We start from the raw sequence: 23569 nt of genomic DNA on the forward strand, positions 1-23569 counted from the left end.
GTGAAGCACATTCAGAGATTGATTTATAGCTAGTAGGCTAATCTAAAAAGAATTCATAGATTTAAAGCAAATAACACTTTCTGTTTGTCATAGAGAAATGAGTTCAGGAAGCTAAGCTAGAGCTGTGTGAGACATTCACAGAGATGGGGGCAGACGTTTTGATCAAGAGAGACCTTTAGAAAATACGCACATTTTCTCTAACACTAAATATTCAAATATGTGTTCTACAGTTATAAGGAAGGTGAAATCTTATAGTTGTATTATAAAAAATGAAAGTCCTTTCAAGCCTTAATCATTTTACCTTTATTTAACGAGGCAAGTCAGTTAAGAACAAATACTTATTTTCAATGACAGCCTAGGAACAGTGGGTTAACTGCCTTGTTCAGGGGCAGAACGACAGATTTGTACCTTGTCAGCTCGGGAGTTTGAACTTGCAACCTTCCGGTTACTAGTCCAACACTCTAACCACTAGGTTACCCTGCCTACCCTGCTGCTCCTATTCATACATACATATACAAATCAAATTGTATTTGTCACATGTGCTGAATTACAACAGGTGTAGTGTAGACCTTACGGTGAAATGCTTACTTACAAGCGCTTAACCAACAATGCAGTTCAAGAAATAGAGTTAAGAAAATATTTACTAAACAAACTAAAGTAAAAAATTAAATAAATAGTAACACACTAAATTAATAATACAGAGGCTATATATACGGGGTACCAGTACCGAGTCAATGTGCGGGGGTACAATTTAGTCGAGGTCATTTGTACATGTACAGTGGGGAGAACAAGTATTTGATACACTGCTGATTTTGCAGGTTTTCCAACTTACAAAGCATGTAGAGGTCTGTAATTTTTATCATAGGTACACTTCAACTGCGAGAGACGGAATCTAAAACAAAAATCCAGAAAATCACATTGTATGATTTTTAAGTAATTAATTAGCATTTTCTTGCATGATTGATCACCTACCAACCAGTAAGAATTTTGACTCTCACATACCTGTTAGTTTTTCTTTAAGAAGCCATCCTGTTCTCCACTCATTACCTGTATCAACTGCACCTGTGAACTCGTTACCTGTATAAAAGACACCTGTCCACACACTCAATCAAACAGACTCGAACCTCTCCACAATGGCCAAGACCAGAGAGCTGTGTAAGGACATCAGGGTTAAATTGTAGACCTGCACAAGGCTGGGATGGGCTACAGGACAATAGGCAAGCAGCTTGGTGAGAAGGCAACAACTGTTGGTGCAATTATTAGAAAATGGAAGAAGTTCAAGATGACGGTCAATCACCCTCGGTCTGGGGCTCCATGCAAGATCTCACCTCGTGAACTACACAGCAGGACCTGGTCAATGACCTGAAGAGAGCTGGGACCACAGTCTCAAAGAAAACCATTAGTAACACACTACGCCGTCATGGATTAAAATCCTGCAGCGCACGCAAGGTCCCCCTGCTGAAGCCAGCGCATGTCCAGGCCCGTCTGAAGTTTGCCAATTACCATCTGGATGATCCAGAGGAGGAATGGGAGAAGGTCATGTGGTCTGATGAGACAAAAATAGAGCTTTTTGGTCTAAACTCCTCTCGCCGTGTTTGGAGGAAGTAGAAGGATGAGTACAACCCCAAGAACCGCATCCCATCCGTGAAGCATGGAGGTGGAAACATCATTCTTTGGGGATGCTTTTCTGCAAAGGGGACAGGACAACTGCACCGTATTGAGGGGAGGATGGATGGGGCCATGTATCGTCAGATCTTGGCCAACAACCTCCTTCCCTCAGTAAGAGCATTGAAGATGGGTCGTGGCTGGGTCTTCCAGCATGACAACGACCCGAAACACACAGCCAGGGCAACTAAGGAGTGGCTCCGTAAGAAGCATCACAAGGTCCTGGAGTGGCCTAGCCAGTCTCCAGACCTGAACCCAATAGAAAATCTTTGTAGGGAGCTGAAAGTCCATATTGCCCAATGACAGCCCCGAAATCTGAAGGATCTGGAGGTCTGTATGGAGGAGTGGGCCAAAATCCCTGCTGCAGTGTGTGCAAACCTGGTCAAGAACTACAGGAAACGTATGATCTCTGTAATTGCAAACAAAGGTTTATGTACCAAATATTAAGTTCTGCTTTTCTGATGTATCAAATACTTATGTTCTGCAATAAAATGCTAATTAATTACTAAAAAATTAAAACGTGATTTTCTGGATTTTTGTTTTAGATTCCGTCTCTCACAGTTGAAGTATACCTATGATAATAATGACAGACATCTACATGCTTTGTAAGTTGCAAAACCTGCAAAATCGGCAGTGTATCAAATACTTGTTCTCCCCACTGTATGTAGGGGTAAAGTGACTATGCATAATAAACACAAGTAGCAGCAGTGTAAAATTAAAGGGGGGATGCCGAGCAGTTGCCATACCAGGCGGTGATACAGCCGGTCAGGATGCTCTCGATGGTGAAGCTGTAGAACTTTTTGAGGATCTGGGGACCCATGCCAAATCTTTTCAGTCTCCTGAGGGGGAGAATGTGTTGTTGTGCCCTCTCCACGACTGTCTTGGTATGTTTGGACCATGATAGTTTGTAGATGATGTGGACACCAAGGATCTTGAAAATCTCGACCCGCTCCACTACAGCCCCGTCAATGTGAATGGGCATGTTCGGCCCTCCTTTTCATATTTTCCTCATATTTGTACTATGTACTTGAGCTTGTGTCCTCAAGTGACTAAATCTCAGCAATTTATAAAAAATAATTTTAACCTTTCTTGGAGTATGCAGCATTACTAGTTATTGTTTAGTTATTGTTTATGTCCCTCTCATGATAAATAATTACTTTTGGGGATTACATAGATTATACTTACAATTACATTTAGTTACATTTAAGAGGTTTTAAAAAGCCTTATGGCTGTGTGCATATTGTGCTGTGCAAAACCCTTAGTAGAATGGACAGAATCCTCCCACTGTGGCAGGTCACTGACCTGCATTACCCCTGAGAGCTGTACATCATTAGGAGTGTGGACACTGGACAGTAATTGCCTGTAGACTGCAGCCCCTCTAAAGGCACGGCTGAAGGTCCCTTCCATCTCAAGGTCTCTACGTTTATTTTCTCAGGCCTCTGCTTGTTCACATTAGGAGGTAGTAGGTAGGGGGGTGGCAGCTAGCAAGAGCTAACAGCACATTGGCCTGGAAAAGGGGTGGGCACCGCCTGGGAATGGCCTTGAGAGGGTGAGATGCAAGTTGACCACTAATCTCACATCAACAGCTCACAGTGTTGGGAGAGATTTTGTAGTTTCATTTTGTGATTGGGGAAGCACATGTTTTGGGGTTGCGGTCTGAACTCAGACAATCCTTCTGTTCTTGCATTTTTCAAACACCTGAGAATTTGGCATTTTTCTAACACGTCAAACATGCCTAATTCTAATGTAAAAAAATAATAATAATTCTGCATTGTTTATCTGAACTAAGATAGTTAGACAAGCTACTCTAACTTGATTGATAGCTTGAAATTGCTTGGTAGCTAGTTATGAGGTTGGGAGATTGGGAACCTATCTAGCTGGATATCTAAAGGCAACTTCATCAAATTGTTAGGTGGCTAGTATTACAGAGAAACAAAACAGTTTTGTTTTATTTATTCATCATGAAGGCTCCGTAAGAAGCATAGGTTTCATAGCTTGAACAAATTAATTTACAAACATACTTCCTGCCCATCACCGGCAGATAAAATCAAATCAAACGCTGTGTGTGTCACTCTACTCTCTCTCCACTGGGCACACACTGGGGGAAACAACGTTGTTTCAACGTCATTTCAATGAAATAACATTGAATCAACGTGGAATAGACGTTGAATTGACGTCTATGCCCAGTGAGTCTCCCCTCCACTGATGATACTGCACGCACTATCTAGCATCCTGCCTAGGCATCTTTTTGCTCCGTGCACCTTGGAAGGAACCACTTACCAGGGAGAATGGGGGATGGAGCTATTCTTTGCCTGGTCCAGTCAGTGTGTTCCCTCCACAAAATACAGCTGACAGATCTTTTTATAAATAATTATGATAAAATGTGGGCATGCCCTATGGGCATGACGCCACTGTCTGCACCAATTTTCTAGAAGAAATTGAAGTACCTTGAAAGTGCCTAAACTGCTCGTGGGAGTCCGACTTCAGAGCCGAGATTGTATAAATATGTGAATGTTTTTACTCAACCTCTTTGCCTATAGATTTCTTCAAGAAATGAACTACTGAGTAAGAGTGCCCTCTAGTGTTCCTAAAAAAGGGGAGAGGGAGGGGGGGGTTGCAGCGCAACGTTAAATACTTAGCCTACTGGTAATACTTCTATTATTCACAGGTGATCAGGCACTGCTCATAACAGGTGAGCAGCTGGAATGTATTATTTATCCACACAATTTCAATATAGTAGTCTATATTTCATAGATAGGTGATATCAGTTGTGAGAAATAGCTTGAAAAACTAAATGTCAGTGTAAATCCCCTGTAATGCTGATCCTTCACACATTTCCAATATGCTGTGCATCACAAGAACATAGTCAAAGTAGGTAGTCTGGCCTGGATAGCCTCAGATTAAGAGCTGATGCCACTTTGCTATTGGCTGACGAATTGATCGCATCATCAAACTCCAGTGTTCATCCTCTGAGCTCTTTCCCTTTCCAAAGGTGACCTGGCCAACCAGAAGTTTGGATGACTTCTTGGCTGCAGGGATCTCGTACACAGAGACCACAATGCAGCACTCCCTGATCTGTGGGTCTGGCAATGTGAACATCATGACTTCGTTGAAGACGGTCACATCCCTCCAGGTCTTCACAGTGGACTTCTGGTGCCGCAGCTTGAACTGGTTGCAGAGGACACTGATCTTGCCTTACAGTGCTGTGAACAGAGTCAACAGAACCTTCATCTACAATGCAACAGTATGCAACTTCAGCTCAATAATGAGTTTATCACACAAGAAAAGTGGCATTTACCTTGATTTTTTTTTACTTGGCTGAGGTGGTGCCCTGATTTTCAGCAGACCAACCTCTAGCCTCTGGAGGGTAAAGAGAAGCACCTCTCCAACCAGGTCCTGGAAATTATAATGATGTATTACTGAAGTCAAGACAGTTCACAGACAGGATTGATATAATTTTTTACACATAGATCCAGATAGACTGTATCACCCACCTTCTGTGGTGCCTGTAGGTCCTTGATGACTTCAAGAGGGTATGAGATTTCCATATCGCACAGATGAACTCTGACCTCTCCCAGGATCCTATGCCTGGAGAATTGATCAAAGTCTTTAACCTATGGAAAAGAGAAAAATATGTTTTAATCTGATCTAATTAGCTTGTCAATGTCATTAAAATAATTCTCTCAGTTCTGTACCTCAAACCTGATGGTGATGTGAGGGACATCCTCCTCCTCCAGAGAGCAGGAGAACTGGTCCCCAAACGTTGGGCTGCTGCTGTCCTTCACCATATGGAACTGCCACTCATGGAGCACACACTGCAGCGAAGGAGAGGACTGCTCCTCTTTCTCCTTCTCCTGTCCGGCCCATAGCAGCCGGACCCTCACAAAGGGGTCCACACTGCGACTTAAGTCCCTCACCGGCAGACCCCAGGCTTCCAGAAGGGTGACCACCAGTCTGGACTGCAGCTGGTCATAGTAGAGGGAAAAGCGCAGGGAGCCCTGCACCACCACCTCTTCCTGCTGGTCCTCCAGGCTGAGCAACTCCACATGGCTGCCCATGGACAGGCAATTGCTCAACCTCCGCGCCTCTTCATGGAGCTTCTCCACCTGGGGAACAGATATGGTCCTAATATCTGTTTCAGTGTGTTTAAGAGTGAGTTTTTGAGATGTAAATGCATTGAATTCATTTGTTGTTGTAGGCTGTAGGGTTATTTGACAAAAACGCTACAGTCCCAATCTAATTCACAATGACTAACCCTAGTTTGTGAACTCTAACTCTCACTGTATATTACAATGTGTGAAAACTGACTATGGTAGGCAACATTGAGAGAACACTGTGCCAGCAGCATACCACCCTGCATACCACTGCTGGTTTGCTTCTGAAGCTAAGCAGGGTTGGTCCTGGTCAGTTCCTGGATGGGAGACCAGATGCTGCTGGAAGTGGTGTTGGAGGGGCAGTAGGAGGCACTCTTTCCTCTGGTCTAAAAAAATATCCCACTTCCCTGTGTAGGGTGCTGTCTTTCGGATGAGACGTTAAATGGGTGTCCTGACTCTCCGAGGTCATTAAAGGTTCCATGGCACTTATCGTAAGAGTAGGGTTGTTAACCCCGGAATTCCTGGCTAAATTCCCAATCTGGCCCTCAAACCATCATGGTCACCTAATAATCCCCAGTTTACAGTTGGCTCATTCATCCCTCACCCCTGTAACTATTCCCCAGGTCGTTGCTGCAAATGAGAATGTGTTCTCAGTCAACTTACCTGGTAAAATAACAGATAAATAAAATCCAAGAACAACATGGGTGGAAAGATATTAGTAGAAGCTTGTTGCTCAATGTGTCAGTGATAGCAATGTAGACTAATTAAATGGAGAGTGTTCTTTGTGAGAAATGAATTAATGGTTACAAGTAATAGAGAGCTCTTACCTTAAAATTAGGCCTCTGGGTTTCTGTGTGGAAGACTCCAGTCTTTGCTGGCTTGCCATCAGAAAGTAACTCATCAACTGCAGTGAATAGAAATATAGCAGCATGAGCCAAAGTCTAATCCCAAAAATGTAGGAGTTTACTGTACAGAATGTTCAGTACTTCAATTTTTACTCGATCTAATTCTACTGTATATTGGTGTTTGACCTATATGGTTTGACAAAAAGCCAACTGATAACTTAGATTAGTTTTAGTTAACTTACGAGGTTTCCTTGGAGCATATGAGCGGTATCGGTATAATTGCCACACCAGAATGCTCAGAGCAATCAGGAAGAGGGCTGCAGAGATTCACAGGATACAGTACTTGACCTCTTCAGTGAAGGGCATACGTAGGTCCCCAATGGACAGGTCCGTGGTGGAAAGGAAATTAATGTCTCTCAGCCATGTGAAGTCCTGTATAGCAGGACTCCATATAATTTCAACACTTCTAATGCTCTATTCAAATCATATATTCACTCTCGTATCCTATATGCAAAATGAGTGCAATTCTCAATGGTTAAATGACTTCTGTAGGAACCAGTATCAACCTTTCGGCTAGTCTCCTTCTGGAAATGAAACTAAAATCTCACCTATGGAAAACATTGCTACTTGAACATCGTCCTTGTCTCCCATCTGTCGTTCATATTATTAATGGACATTTAACCTTTTAGAGCAGGGATCATCAATTAGATTCAGCTGCAGGCCAATTTTTCTTGAGTGGTCAGGGGGCCGGAACATAATTACATCTAATTTGTAGACTGTAAATTGACGGCAAGAAGCCCAAACAGATATAATACTTGACTAAAACATTATAATTTCAAACCTTGCTTACATTTGTATACGATCACATGTATCTCTCTATTATGCGTGGGAATACTTGGGAACAGACTTCCAAAATTACAATCACTTGGAGCTGATTCCCTGGTGTTTTCAGTCTTTTATGGCCAGCAATTTAAAAAAATACAATTTATTTATTTAGTTTGCTCAGAAAATGTGTCCCTCCCTGCTATAGCGAGACAACATTCTTTAGTTAGTGTTGCTGTATAACAACTCCTTCATAACCAAGAAAATTACACTGAACAAAAATATAAACGCGTGTTGGTCCCATAATTCATGAGCTGAAAAGAAAAATCCCCTACATTTCCATACAGCACAAAAAGCTTATTTATCTTAAATTTGCTGCACAAATTTGTTCACATCCCTGTTAGTGAGCAATTCTCCTTTGCCAAGATAATCCATCCACCTGACAGGTGTGGAATATCCCCCACCTTGTGCTGGGGACAATAAAAAGCCACTTTAAATTGTGCAGTTTAGTCACACAACACAATGCCACAGATGCCTCAAATTTTGAGGGAGCGTGTAATTGGCATGCTGACTGCAGGAATGTCCACCAAAGCTGTTGCCAGAGAATTTAATGTTCATTTCTCTGCCATAAGCTGCCTCCAACGTTGTTTTAGAAAATGTGCCATTATGTCCAACCGGCTTCACAACTGCAGACCACGTGTAACCACGCCAGTCCAGGACCTCCCCATCAGGCTTCCTCACCGGCAGGAACCATCTGGGGGGGGGGGGGATGCTGAGAATCTTTCTATCTGTAATAAAGCCCTTTTGTGGGGAAAAATTGGCTGGGCCAGGCTGCCGAGTGGGTGGGCCCATGGCTGCACTCCTGCCCAATCGTGTGAACGGCATAGATTAGGGCCTAATGAATGTATCTCAATTGACTGCTTTATATGAACTGTAACTCAGTAACTTCTTTGAAATTGATGCATGTTATATTTATATTTTTGTTCAGTATATATTAGAGAAGTAAGCTAAAGATATATTTCAAAGCAAGTGGCTCCCCAATACCATGTTATTACACATTATTTACAAGTGTATAACAATGAAGTCACCCATATCCTTATTCCTTATTCATTGTATTCTGTCCATTCGTTACAATTGCCATATAGAAATACAGTGACACACTCTGGCAAACACAATCTGTGAGATTTCCAATTATAAAAGACTAAACGAAATGTGATATTTGTGAAATAATAATGAATACCTTATGACAGTCTGTCTGTCCCTCTCCTCCATTCACTGTCATTTGTGTGTTTACATTACCATACATTCGTTCTCTGGCGGACTGACTCACTGATCATTACAGCACCTGACTATCCACCACCTAGTTAAACAGGTCTGATTAGTTTCTAATGACAGTCCAAGACTGGCTTGTCTTATTCATTTACTCCAAAAGCAGCCTTGACATTTGAAGCTATTCCTCTCTGGCTCATTGTTCCACCAGCACGATTTGCAAAGCAACTGCTAGGTGAGGTTCATCACATGTAGTACCCAAATAGCCACCAAATGAATAAGATAGTATGCACATAAAACTGGGTTGAATTGTTTCAGCAGTCATCTAGTAGTGTTTGGATGTTTAAGTGATCATATACAATTGACTTCTGAATTGAAAATGTCTTAATAGTGTTTGTTTTGTGCAGAGACATGCAGCTCTCTGAGATAACTAGAGCAAAGCAAAAGTATTCCTAACATTTGGAAGAGAAGGTTTTTAAAATATCAAATCAAATCAAATTTATTTATATAGCCCTTCGTACATCAGCTGATATCTCAAAGTGCTGTACAGAAACCCAGCCTAAAACCCCAAACAGCAAGCAATGCAGGTGTAGAAGCACGGTGGCTAGGAAAAACTCCCTAGAAAGGCCAAAACCTAGGAAGAAACCTAGAGAGGAACCAGGCTATGTGGGGTGGCCAGTCCTCTTCTGGATGTGCCGGGTGGAGATTATAACAGAACATGGCCAAGATGTTCAAATGTTCATAAATGACCAGCATGGTCAAATAATAATAAGGCAGAACAGTTGAAACTGGAGCAGCAGCACATATCCACCCACTTCCTTGTTCCTCATTTCTCAACACTTGTGTGCATAACTTTTATTTCAGCTAACATCAGACAAACTCCTACTATGCGTCATAGGGGAAATAACAGAGGATAAATGTTATTTTCCAGGATACTGTATGTTACTATATTTCTAAAGACACAAATAAATCATCTTCATAATACTCTTCAAATACTCTTATCCTAGGCTGAAAGAACAAATTCCTTCAAAGACAAACAAAAGACTGTCCACTATTTGCTTCCTCGACACTTCAACCTGTTACACATAGGCCTACAGAACAATTAACTTGCCTCGTTTTAATAACATAGGCTAGGCATACAGTGTCAGTGTTACAGCAAATAAATCAATGTCATATGGAACATTACATGATGCATTTTTTTCATGCAAAACTGCTATCTAGGTAGTACATTCAACTTTGCATAGTCAAAGCATAAACATGTGCAAACCAACAACTTATCAAATCATTCATGGTGATATTCCAATCACCAGGGTAGTGGCTCCCCGGTGTAGTGTAGAAATGACCCATGATCCTTTTCAGTCAATCCACCAATTACTGACAACACAGAAGATATGCTCTCCTCTGGACTCAAAGGTGCCTGGAAGCAAAGGGGAAATTCTAAAGATTATTCATTATCAATGATTCCCTAAAAAAAAGACTATTTATTCTCATGGGGCTATTACTAAAATAAACAAGTACGGATGTAGGGACAGATATTGTGATGCAGTGTGCATTATGTTCTCTCTGTTGAGTAGAGAATGGAGGCCTACCTCTGGTCCGCCCATGTCAGTGCGTACCCAGCCAGGGTGGAGGCCCATGCACAGGATGCCATCAGCCTCCAGATCCACTGCCATGCATCGGGTCACCATGTTCAGAGCACTCTGTCAATACAGAACAACTTGTTGTCAGAGCCATGTCACTTATGTTAGTCAGGCTTATATCTGCTCGACACCTGTCCACATTTATCAGGTTGTCAAATGACCAATGATACACATACCTTGGATGTTCTGTAAGGATACCACTTGAAGTTCTTGGCCCGGTCACCCCAGTTGAGCTCGACTGACCCTAACAAGGAAGTCATGTTGATGACCGCAGCTCTATGGATGCCCATGCCCGTGCCTTTGGCAGCTGCCCTCTTCAGCAGGGGTAGGAGAGCCTGGTAGAGATACAGAATGTGAGAACATTTCTATTTCTCTCATGCAGGTGGACTATCATGTATTTTTGTTTATGTAAAGATAAAAATTAACAAATGAAACCTTAGTGATCATAAGGGGGGCCACAGAGTTGGTGTGGAAGTTCTCCAACATCTTCTCAGCCGTGACTGTCTCAAAATTGGCGACAACATTGATTCCAGCATTGTTGATTAGACAATTGAGGCCCAGCTCCTGAACAAGCAGGTCAACGTCTTGTGCAGCTTTCTCTATGCTCTCCTGACTGACAACATCTGGAGAGGAGGCAAAGTCAGTAAGAAAACAATATGATTTTTTATATAGCATTATATCATCCATACAAAAGTTATTGATTGAATTATTCTTACCAAGTGTTATTATATGGATATTTGGATGTATTTCAGCTAGTTTCTGGAGTTCCTGCAAAACACAGAGAATTACTTCACACAACTACATTGCACATGACAGATCGGCATTCACCAGTGATATAGACTAGACATAAAATAGTAAATCCAGGACACTCAAATTAGTATGATATGTTACGTTTGGTATGGTTACATAAGACAGAAGGTTACTTAAGGAAAAAACACAGAAGGGTGGATGGGTAGGGTGTATAAGATTGTCTATCAACCCAAAGTTTGCTTGTTTGAATCTCATCACGGACCACTTTAGCTACTTTGCAACTACTTAGCATGTTAGCTAACCATTCCCCTCTAACCGTACTTAGTATGTTAGTTAACCCTTCCCTAACCTTAACCCTTCAACCTTAACCCTAGGTGGCTAACGTTGGCTAGGCTCGAGGTTAGGGGTTAAGGTTATGGTTAGGAGTTAAGGCAAAGGCTTAGGGGAAGGGTTAGCTAACATGCTTTATCTTGGCCAGGTCGCAGTTGCAAATGAGAACTTGTTCTCAACTAGCCTACCTGGTTAAATAAAGGTGAAATAAAAAAATTAAAAATCCACCATCCACCATCCCCAATAAAGAATACTGTAATGAATACTGTAATGAAACAGGCAGAACCCTCGAACTTCCAGCCCGAAGTCCATCGCGCTATCGACTGTGCCGCAAAAGCATCTTCGTGCGGTAAAGTCGATTTCCGCGCTTATAAACCCAGGGTCGTTACATTACTCCCTCCTTTCATAGAGCGCGTCCTCACGCTAGCTTGCGACTCTACATTTTACAGGAACGCGCTCACCGGCCAAGCACACGCACTGTCGTGGATGTAAGGTCTGGTCACTTCTGATACCAATGTAATAAAACAGCAGAGTCGATTTCCGCGCTTATAAACCCAACCCAGGGCCGTTACAATACTGTAGCCTAGGATACGCTCAAAACAAGACGTATAACATTTCCGCATGTTTATTTACCTGGGCCCCGCTCGGGTTTCTGGCCGTGGCAATAATAATCTTGTCCGGATCAGAGTTCCCTGCCACCAGACTTTCCACAACTCGCAGACCGAGGCCTCGGCTGGCTCCTGTCACCATTACCGTTCGGCAATTTTTAAAAGCACTACTCATGGTTATTATGAGAAATGTGGATTTGTTGTGGGCTATTTCTTCGTATCTAATGTAGTGAGTAATCATACCATGACTTACTAAAGTGGCTTAGCCTAGTCACATGATTTAAAGGCCCAGTGCAGTTATACACGCAATGTCCCGTGTTTTATATATTTCCACACTATGAGGTTGGACTAGAACTGTGAAATTGTCAAAATGATGATAATGTAATTTTAGTGTAAGAGCTGTTTGAAAAGAACTCCTGAAATTTCAGTCTGTTTTGGTGGGATGGAGTTTCGGCTTGCCTGGTGACATCAAATTAGTTAAAAGACCAACAAGAAAGAGAGTTTCAAACCTCTGTGCCAATAACAGCTACCTTCCAGTTTTGACTGTGTGATCACACTCTCCGCAGCTGATGTGAGTAAGACCTTTAAACAGGTCAACATTCACAAGGCCGCAGGGCCAGACGAATTACCAGGACGTGTACTGCGAGCATGCACTGACCAACTGGCAAGTGTCTTCACTGACATTTTAACCTCTCCCTGTCCAAATCTGTAATACCAACACGTTTTAAGCAGACCACCCTAGTCCCTGTGCCCAAGAACACCAAGGTAACCTGCCTAAATGACTCTCCGACCCTTAGCACTCACGTCTGTAACCATAAAGTGCTTTGAAAGGCTGGCCATGGCTAACATCAACACCATTATCCCAGAACCCTTAGACCCACTCCAATTTGCATACCGCCCCAAAAGATCCACAGATGATGCAATCTCTATTGCACTCCACACTGCCCTTTCCCACCTGGACACAAGGAACACCTATGTGAGAATGATATTCATTGACTACAGCTCAGCGTTCCACACCATAGTGCCCTCAAAGCTCATCAATAAGCTAAGGACCCTGGGACTAAACACCTCCCTCTGCAACTGGATCCTGGACTTCCTGACGGGCCGCCGCCAGGTGATAAGGGTAGGTAACAACACATCCACCACGCTGATCCTCAACACAGGGGCCCCTCAGGGGTGCATGCTCAGTCCCCTCCTGTACTCCCTGTTCACTCATGACTGCACGGCCAGGCACCACTCCAACAACATCATTAAATTTGCTGATGACACAACTGATCACCGACAATGACGAGAGAGTCTATAGGGAGGAGGTCAGAGACCTGGCCGTGTGGTGCCAGGACAACAACCTCTCTCCCAACGTGATCAAGACAAAGGAGATGATTGTGGACTACAGGAAAAGGAGGACCGAGAACGCCCCCATTCTAATCGACGGGGCTGTAGCGGTGCAGGTTGAGGACTTCAATTTCCTTGGTGTCCACATCACCAAAAACTAACATGGTCCAAGCACACCAAGACAGTCATGAAGAGGGCATGACAAAACCTATTCCCTCAGGAGACTGAAAATATTTGGCATGGGTCCTCAGATCCTCAAAAGGTTCTACTGCTGCACCACCGAGAGCACTGATTGCATCACTGCCTGATATGGCAACTGCTCAGCCTCTGACCGCAAGTCACTACAGAAGGTAGTGCGTACGGCCCAGTACATCACTGGGGCCAAGCTTTCTGCCATCCAGGACCTCTATACCAGGCGGTGTCAGAGGAAGGCTCAATTTTTTTTTCCAGACTGTTCTCTCTGCTACCACACGGCAAGCGGTACCAGAGTGCCAAGTCTAGGAACCAAGAGGCTTCTAAACAGCTTTTAACCACGAGCCATAAGACTCCTGAACATCTTATCAAATGGCTACTCAGACTATTTGCATTGCCCCCCCACCCTTTTACACCGCTGCTACTCTCTGTTATTATCTATGCATAGTCACTTTAATAACTCTACTTACATGTACATATTACCTCGACTAACCGGTGCCCCTGCACATCAACTCTGTACCGGTACCCCCTGTATATAGTCTCGCTATTCTGATTTTACTGCTTTAACTACTTGTTACTTTTATTTCTTATTCTTATTCATATTTTTTAAACGGAATTGTTGGTTAGGGGCTTGTAAGTAAGCATTTCACTGTAAGGTCTAGGTATTCAGCACATGTGACAAATATAATTTCATTTGATTTCAAATTGGTTTCTAGAGCTCAGAGACCACTACTATCTCCAAGCAATAAGACTGCTGAGTAGCTAATCATTGGCTGCCCACCCACAAACTATCTGCACTGAGTCTATGCACACTCACACACATTCACCACTTACTCTGCTGCTACTATTTATTATTTGTATTTATTCTGCTGCCCAGTCACTTTTACCCCTCCTACAAGTACATATTTACCTCAACTACCACTATATCCCTGCACATTGTAATGGTACTGACCTTGTACATAGTGTATATTCTTGTGTTTTATGTGTTTAAAAAAATCAGACCTAGTATTGATTCCGTATTTTTTAAATTAAAGGTCCTATTCTGGATGTTTTATTTACTAAAATTGATATTGAGCACTGCATCATTGATGTCAGCATTTTTGTTGTACTATTATTTTTTTTAAATAATTCTGCACCTCTTCAACTATTGACTTTTTCACAACTGCTACCAGTTTAGCACCAAAACATTTACAATAAAGACAAGATATAGCTAGTAAAATAAATACAAGTGTGTAAAAAATATAAGGGGTCATGTCATGCTGAAACCCTTTACAGCTTGGCCAATTCTATTTTTAAATCATCTTATTTAATGATTTGATCTATAACAATGCCACACCGTAGACTTAGATAGACAAGGCATCATTGTGTCTGTCCCATTATGGCATCTGCGCAGCGCCGAAGATATGTATAACTAACCCAAGATTGTTCATCTATCGTTTACACTGGGAGCAAATTAAGTATAGTCGGCAGTACCAGCAAGGAGGTTGGCAAAGCCAAGCACGAGCTAGTGAGATCCCATTGGCGTGTTGTAGCAAGTATGTGCATATTTCCGTTACGTAATGCCTCCTCTGTTCTCCTCAATTTTACCTTGCACCCCTAAACAGAAAAAAATGAGAAAACATTGTAAATGGATGCTTCAGCTTTATAGCATCTGTGACTTGTCTGTGTTTCCCCTTCTGTCTGTGGCGGCGCCATTGAGCCCTCCATTTTTAAGTAGTATATTTTCTTCTTCTACAACTTCTGAGTTGGCAAACAAACTGAAAGGGTGCACACTGCCATCTAGTGTGTTGTTTGAACAGGTATAAAGCGAAGTTTGCCGATTTACTGCCACCTGCAGTCATAGAATGTTTCCTCATGAGTATAATTCATTTGCTGATCTGTATGGAATTAAGTGAGCCTTAACGCATAGGAAGTCCCACCCAGTTTACTACTTCAAAATAGTTAAAGTCCTCAATGGTGCTGCCCATGATAAAATAAGCTTTTGGGCACTAGAGTTGTCTATTGGCCACAGTGGGCCAGAAATAATGATAATATGAACTATCCAAAAAGGACACCAGATCTCATGATACATTGCATAAAATTCTGGTAGTTTACTAGTAAACTTTGAAAGTTACCAGTAAAATACCCTCCCTTTGCAACCCTACTCAAGGTATTTCTAGCCAACATTTCCAGTGCTCTGCAAGCACTGAAGAGGAGAGTGTCCGTATGTCGGTAAGTTGTAGGCCTTTCTTGAATTAAAACAATTTTTTGCACTTTATCCTTTCCCTGCTGCCTTACCAATCTTTTTAATAATACACAGTTGACATTTTTAGTGCTTGAGTCATTGCTCAAAACTAAGAAACTGACATTTACAAACTGTGCAACCAGCTTTATTTTAGGGACAATAACACTGGTCAGACATAAATAATGAAATGAAGCTGACTCAAATCTGAGAAACTCAGAACATTATAGTACACATAAATCATGATCAGATTATTTCAGAGAATTGAGTACCATTCAAAAGAACATCAGATTAATTTGAATAGTGACATTGGGCAGAAAAAGATGACCATTCCAGTAGTTAAAAATCAGTATCTAATTAGAACAAGCAGATGCCTCCACCAAAAGAAAGGAGTTCCAACTCCTGGGACCACATGGGGCCAGAGATCTGCAACCTCAACAGAGCAGGTGACTGAAAGGGTAAAACTTCTGACATGCTTTAGAATGTTTGGGGCCCTGCAGTCCATAATCTACAAGGTGGAACCCACCAGTAATATTTCACAATTGGCTTGAGGGCAAGTCTGTTAGAGGTTGGCTGGACTCTGCTTTCCATGGCCCATCAGAAATGTACACCACTCAAAGCCAGAGGGCAATCTTAAGGTGCACTTAAGGAGACATTTGACTTTCAATGAAGCACATGAGGGGGCATGTGTACAAGGCAATGTGCAAGTAGCAAAACTCCCTTCATGCTCCTGAAATTGAGTCAAAACAGTTCAGACAGTATACTGTGTACAGCCCATAGATAAACATAGTTCAATTAAATGGTACATCATTAGTGGGAGATGTGGCAGTTGATTGGCAGATGGTCATCTGTTACAATAAATTACAACAGCAGAATAACATCCTTAGCACACATTGTGGCCAGTTGATAATCACAATCATTGACTCCATGCAGCACATATCATCCCTCATAAAACAAGTGCCATGACTCCACTAGAATTACCTAGGCAGGTTCCACTGACAAAAGTTTTTCAGCACCTGATATCTTTTGGAAAGAAACTTTGTAAGATAATCATTAATAATTCAGAGACGCATATTTCAATACAATTACCTGAAATAATTGTATTAATACTTATTACTTTGGTGTCCATGTTACAACCAACAGTTGAGCACAGTTATTTTAGAAACAGGGTGTGTTCAAACTAAGTGAGAGGACTTGCTGCAATATAGACACGATTCTAAACTTGTGCTTTCATTGGGAAGTGTGATCTATAAGATATTTTGATGTCTGAAGGGGGATCAAAAAGATTCAAGAGTTCCTTGATTTCCCCCCCCCCCCCCCAGGGAACCCACAATCTTTCCAGGGGACTCACAATTAAAAGCCTAGTTAGATAGTACAACATACAATATCTAGACAATGCCAACAGAAAATGACAACAGAAATAACCCTATGGTATCTTTACTTGAGTATTTCCCTAAAGGAAAGCTGAGGAGAGAGTTAATTTTCATAAGGACGTATTTTTCGTCTGACTCTACCGCCCCTCTGTCCTGATGGTGACTATGGTGTGTGACTCCTGGTCGACCATCTCACTTGGTCACTGCATGGATACCTTGTGCAAGGTAACCCACGTTGCCAGAGGTGACACCAGCCATGGAGATACGCCCATCCTTTGTCATGTAGATGGAGAACTCCTTCGTAAGACGCTCCACCTGCACAAGTTGAAATACAGTTATACTCATGACTCATCTGATACTTATAGTATAGTCAATGTTTCATTTGATGACTCCTTTACAAGTAGGTGACCCGATGGAAATCACATACTATAGTATAAGACCGTGTAGAGACAGTTACAATACCTGTTCAGGCTTCAGCCCTGTAAAGCAGAACATGCCAATCTGGTCAATGACGTGCTTCCAGTTCCGAGTGGAGCCCTCCTTCTTCAGGTTGGCCACCAGTAGCTCCCTCATTGTGATGATGCGGTTGGCCATACCATGCACCTCCCCAAGCCTAGAGAGAACAGTCGTGACTCGACTGGGCCCATATTTATTGCTGCGAAACAATTGAAGCATGACACTGGATGACTGTTACTCACCACTCTTTGTACAGGTCTGGTGTATTGAGGATGGTGGCAGCAATGCGTGCCCCATTCATGGGAGGGTTGGAGTAGATGGGCCGAATGAGGATCTTCAGCTGGGACTCCACACGCTTGGCCTCCTCAGCATCCTTACACACAACAGTGAAGCCCCCAACACGCTCACCTGAGGACATGACACACCACCATACAAGGTATGTTGCTTAGCTTAAATAAACAGAAAATAATTTGGTCCCCCCCAACATTATACTCAAACATGACCAGTCTGATTATCATTACTCACCATAGAGACCCATGTTCTTAGCAAAAGACTGAGAAAGCACAATGTTGTGGCCTTTCTCAATAAAATAACGCACAGCCCAGGCATCACGGTCAATATCACCACTGGCAAAGCCCTGGTAGGCCATGTCAAAGAACACCAGGAGGTTCCTTTTCTGGAATAAAGAAAATGATAAGAGAACATGTTATATATTTTGGTTGCCGGATCGAATGAGGTGTCAGAGAGATACCGAGAACTTTATATTCAGCTGTGTTAACCTTCACTAGGTCAGCAATCTCCTTCCACTGCTCTGGCCGAGGGTCCACTCCTGTGGGGTTGTGGGCACAGGCATGAAGCATTATGACACTCTTCTCAGGGATTTTCTGAATAAGAGGAAACAATAACACTTACAAAAAAGATCTATAATACATAGACATACAATTATCTAGTAGTTTATTGTACTTTCTGTACACATTGACAGGGGGAGATTAGGCTTCTGTGCCATGACTTACAGAGATGTCATTCAGGGCTCCCTGGAAGTCAAAGCCACAGGTCTTTGGGTCATAGTAGGTGTATGCCTTCAGTTGCATCCCAGCGTCTCTGAAGATGGGTGTATGGTTCCCCCAGGAGGGTTTGGGCAGGTACACGTCCCTGGCTTCTGTATGGAAACGGGACTGAGACGGGTGGAAGAATGAAGAAAGTAGGGAAAAGAGACGTTCATTAATAAGCCTGTGCCGATGCAAAGTTTGCGCCGTCATTCTGTTCCCACAAACGATCATTCTGTTACCAAACTTAGCATCTGCAATGTTCTTCAAGTAAATTTGTTTGTACAATTTTCTGTGGAAACTGTTAAAAGTATTCCTTGTGCATAGAGTTGTATGGTTTGTTTAACTTTACAATCATTGGTTTTTCCTTAACATACATTTTAAAGTGTACAATCTGAGTCTCAGCATCACTGTTACCATGCAAATACCCATATGTAAAAAGGCAAAAGGATCAGGGCTCTTACCAGGAAGTTGGCTCCGATTCTCAAAGACCCAGTTCCAGAAATAGTTTGGACAGTGATGTTCTGTGAACAGGGAATAAACAACAAACTGTAAAAAAATAAGGCTTCTAAATCTGTGCTGTGGAATCAGGATGTCTGAGGTTCCAGGAAAGGCTCGACTTACCCTGCCACTCTTGATAACCTCATTGTCGTCTCCCAAAGCCAGCTTGGCGCATGCCTTGGTAAAGTCCCCCAGACCGCCAATAGCCAGGTATTCTTTGTCCAGCTTCTTTGCAGCAATCTGAGCTTCAGCCTAAGTATACACAGGGTCAAAGTCAAGCCAAGGTGTTTAGTTAAGTCTGTTCTCAGTGTCAAGGTGATTATAGACAGCTAGGCTGATGTCTGTTTAACTTCTAATCTCTTGTGAAAGTTGAGTTTCTCGTGTTATGATGAGATTAGTTATCATAAACATTAAGCAGTGATTGAACACACCTTACGAACACAGCTGAGGACATATGGCTTGCCCTGGTCATCACGGTATGCTCCTACACCCAGGTTAATCTTCTTGGGGTTGGTATCCCGCTTGTAGGCCTCCGACACCCCCAGGATGGGGTCAGGGGGACCCATCTGCACCTCGGACCACCATGAGCTGAAACAGTCAGGGAGTGAGATTGAGACATCCAGTAGAAGATAGAGACAGTAAATCACAGACTTGCATCAACTCGATTTACACCCAATTACGTTGTCTGATACCTTTGCACTAAGGAGGATTCAATCCAAATTAGGTGGTGGTAATCCCCTAATAATCTCAATTTGATTAGGTTGAAGTCTGCTTCCACACACAGAAATACTCATACTGGATAGTCTGTGTGGCAGCATCAACAACCAACCACTAATGTTGCAAGGATGACATTCAGCATCTTTCAGTGGGCAGCCAGTCACCAGCAGTACAGTAAAACATGCTTGACCAGTCATGTGGAGGGTGAACATCACTAGCTAGGAAGGCCAGCCAACTAGTTTCTAGCGTTTTGTGATTTTAGCACAGTCATATACATCTTTGTGTGTAGAAAGCTAACAAGGCTGTTTCAACTCATCCAAGTTCTTGCTCTTTTGCCAGCTCTACTATAATCATAAGAAATAATATGAAGTATTGACACTTCATGTATGGCGATCAGCTAACGACTTTACCTGCTAAAACACATCACTGAATCCTAGTTACCTTGACATCGTTACCTTTACATTTATCCAGTCACTGAACAACCTTGGTTTGTTGTGAGGTTGCAAATAGCCAACCAGCCTCACAAGGCATAATGAAATCCGCTATAACATTGGCAAGGTAGATGGTTAGACTAACATGATAACTACATGAACATGGCTGTGAAAACTAGCTAGCTAGCTAACATGCTAGCAGTTCATATGTCTTGAGTTGGCCAGCTACAGCAGCCTGCTCCTTTTGAGGGGAAAGTCAAAGGGTCGTCTGCTAGCTAGCTAGAACTAGTATGCTTGCTAGCTCTGCACTAGTTGTCTATTGTTGTCAGCCTATCTGGCCAGCTGACTAGTCAATAAAACAACAATAAAGCAGTAACGTTACTCTAAGAGCAAATTATTTACCTGGCACGAATGGAGAGGACACCCAATGGAGGGTGAAGTCCGACGGTAGAAATGATCTTGCTAGATTTCAACAGGGCCATTGCTGATATTCGAGACGACACGCACGGAAAGTTGTCTCCTGAGTTCTCCCACACTGGACTAGCTAGTTGAAGTAGCTGTCAAAACCCGCACACCCCCACATGCTCGGCAGCGCAGACTGGTCTCATAGTCTAGACGTAATATAGTAAACGTACCCCAACATGCTCCGCAGCGCAGACTGGTCTCATAGACTAGACGTAATATAGTAAACGTACATCCGGGACCTTCAAATTAGACTGATATTGTATGTTACGTTTGGTATGGTTAAATAATACAATCCAGGATTCCATTGAACCTTTTTATGTGAATAAAGTACATGTCGGATAAAACATGTATTGACAGGCCTGATGGAAATAGAACATATTCGGTAAACTTGCGACAAAACAAAAATATTCTAAATAATGTGGGATCATTTTGTGTCTGTAATATTAATTATGCGAGAAATGTTGGTGGAAATGTTTTATGTGCAAATAGTTATATAATAACCATCATATCAAAGTAAACATGGAGTCATGTGATGTTGTGTGGTCCTCCTCATCTGGACTCATCTGGAAAGCATGCATTATGCCATGTTCAAAACAACTGGGAACTGTGAACCTGGATCTGGATAATCTCCGACTTCCAACTTCAGCGCATTCAAAACAAATGGGAACTCGAGAAAAAAAAACTCTGACAGGTAAATTTGTTTTGAAAGGTCATCCAACTCGGAATTCAATGGCGGGATCTCATGCCTCTTTCTAGAGCTCTGGCTTTCTGACCTGAAGATTACTGAGTTCATGATTCAACCAACATTTTTTCAGAGTTTCCAGTTGTTGAAAGCACCATTAGGCTACAGATTAAAGAAAATATGGTGAACTTCACAGGTGGTGAAAGTGCAAGGTGATGAGCTTGATGCTCCTTTACAATAAATATTGAGGGTCTTATTCTGATGGCATGATAATCGATGCTTGACTGCTTTTTGAAAAATACAAATAATCTATCTCTTTTGTCCATAATAATCTCATCATGTAGGCTATACTTGTGCTCTAGCCAACAACATGCAGATAGTGCTGTTGGCTAGAGCACTCATGCCTAAACCAGAGTGGACACACTATATAATGTATTATTTTTACGTGAGAAAACCATCAGTTGAAAATGCGATGGAAACTCATTTAACTTGTGGTTTTTATTTGGTACATGAGTCAATTTGATGGAATTACATCACTGGTGGGAAAATGTTTTTATGCAGATTTTAGAATATTCGCATGAATATCTGTCACCAATTGGATGGAAACCTAGCAATAGAAGGTTACTGAAAGCAAAAACAAAAATAAGGTGGCTGGTCGGGCTGGATAGGTGTGCGTATAATGTGAATGTCTAGCAATCCAAATATTTAATGTTGGAATCTCATCACAGACATCTTTAGCTACTTTGCAACTACTTAGCTTGTTAGCTAACCCTTCCCCTAATCCTAACCTTAAGCCTTTAACTAATTCCTAACCTTAACCCTAACCTTAACACCTAACCCTTAGTGCTAGCTAGCATTAGTGTTAGCCACAACAATTTGGAATTCGTAACATATCATACATTTTGTACATTCCTAACATATTGTACTTTTAGCAAATTAGTATCATATTGTATGAATTGCAATTCGTAACATATAATATAAAATGGATGATGGACATCAACAAATTAATACATAGCATATGAAATGTTCATGTCATACTAAATGGAGTGTCTAGGATTTACATGCAGAATAATACGAAATGCTCTGAGACCAAGGATGATGCACAAACACAAACATAATTTCAGCTGAATGCATGCAGTTGTGCAACTGGCTAGGTATCTCCTTTCCCTTCCCTTCCCTAAAGGAGTGTCTCGGATTTACGTACAGAATAATACAAAATGCTGAGACCACGTTTCAGATGCAGCGCCTTGAAGAAGTGTTCAGTCTGAGTGCACTGCAGGTTTAGGAGTAACATGCAATATACAGTATTGGCCACTTGGAGGCAAAACAACATCATTGTACTTTATCAGAAGATTTCACAGTCAAATATATATATTTTTATGCTATTGTATTTATTATTTATCAGCCCATCATGTAGGCTATACGTGTAATTACTTTAAATGTTGACATCTTAAATAAGTTGATAATCATCTCTTTATTGTCATTAAAGTTAATTTTCAAAGATTGAGTAGGCTATACAGAGCACAGCCCCACTGGAAATCAAGCACAGCCCCACTGGAAATCAAGCACAGCCCCCCTGGAAATCAAGCACAGCCTTACCTGGAATGCTTTATTTGTTGGATGCATTCACTAAAAGTGTTACCATTGAAAATAAGTTTTCTACCAATGCATGGAAATTATTACTGTATCTTACCATGTCTGGTATTTGCACAGTGTCTTTTAGTGCTTTCTCACTCCATTTTACCAAAATAAATCCTTATGTTCAAGAATATTAGATGCAATATTAGTGCATAGTTTATAACTATGAAATAGTTGTGTGTGAATGTTTGTAAATGCAATAAATGTAAAGAGTCCCTCAATTCACGGAAGAGATGTTTGGAGGACTTTTTTATGCCTGAGCGATGACATTGCAGATTCAATTTGCATGCAGGAAGGCATGCAAATTGCAGGCAGGAAGTGCATTCTGCTGTGTATAGCAAAAGTGAGGTGTGAGTGTAGCAAGAGTGATTGTACCTCTTACTCTGAGAAGCCTTGCCCTTTCTTCTCCCATCCATAATTCTAGCTCACCATCACTCTCACAAATTCCTCTCCTGACTTCTACCCTTCTTAGTCTGCTTCTCCTCGCTGATT

At 41.9% G+C, this 23569-nt stretch overlaps 3 protein-coding genes across 3 annotated transcripts; all 3 read right to left on the reverse strand.

Moving 5' to 3' along the window:
• Positions 1 to 4560: 4560 nt before the first annotated feature.
• On the reverse strand, positions 4561 to 5775 carry LOC115134877 (synaptotagmin-2-like). The gene is made up of 4 exons (XM_029669042.2): positions 5361 to 5775; positions 5160 to 5279; positions 4980 to 5061; positions 4561 to 4859 (listed from the first exon to the last, which is right to left on the reverse strand). Exons 1-4 carry the CDS (start codon positions 5721 to 5723, stop codon positions 4561 to 4563), a joined length of 864 nt encoding a protein of 287 aa, XP_029524902.2. The 5' UTR covers positions 5724 to 5775.
• A 3392-nt stretch (positions 5776 to 9167) lies between these two features.
• On the reverse strand, positions 9168 to 12304 carry si:dkey-12e7.4 (uncharacterized protein LOC558132 homolog). Its single transcript, XM_029668952.2, has 6 exons — positions 12049 to 12304; positions 11052 to 11103; positions 10771 to 10958; positions 10512 to 10670; positions 10285 to 10395; positions 9168 to 10112 (listed from the first exon to the last, which is right to left on the reverse strand). The coding sequence occupies exons 1-6, from the start codon at positions 12262 to 12264 to the stop codon at positions 9999 to 10001; spliced, it is 840 nt and encodes a 279-aa protein (XP_029524812.1). The 5' UTR covers positions 12265 to 12304; the 3' UTR covers positions 9168 to 9998.
• Positions 12305 to 15900: 3596 nt separating this feature from the next.
• Positions 15901 to 20897, reverse strand: LOC115134274 (aspartate aminotransferase, mitochondrial). The gene is made up of 10 exons (XM_029668075.2): positions 20695 to 20897; positions 19576 to 19732; positions 19268 to 19396; positions 19108 to 19167; positions 18611 to 18772; positions 18377 to 18481; positions 18123 to 18273; positions 17840 to 18005; positions 17604 to 17754; positions 15901 to 17456 (listed from the first exon to the last, which is right to left on the reverse strand). The coding sequence occupies exons 1-10, from the start codon at positions 20772 to 20774 to the stop codon at positions 17334 to 17336; spliced, it is 1284 nt and encodes a 427-aa protein (XP_029523935.2). The 5' UTR covers positions 20775 to 20897; the 3' UTR covers positions 15901 to 17333.
• Between the last annotated feature and the right edge of the window lie 2672 nt (positions 20898 to 23569).

The sequence above is a fragment of the Oncorhynchus nerka genome, linkage group LG9a (genome assembly GCF_034236695.1).
Source record: "Oncorhynchus nerka isolate Pitt River linkage group LG9a, Oner_Uvic_2.0, whole genome shotgun sequence".
NCBI classification, from domain to species: domain Eukaryota; kingdom Metazoa; phylum Chordata; class Actinopteri; order Salmoniformes; family Salmonidae; genus Oncorhynchus; species Oncorhynchus nerka.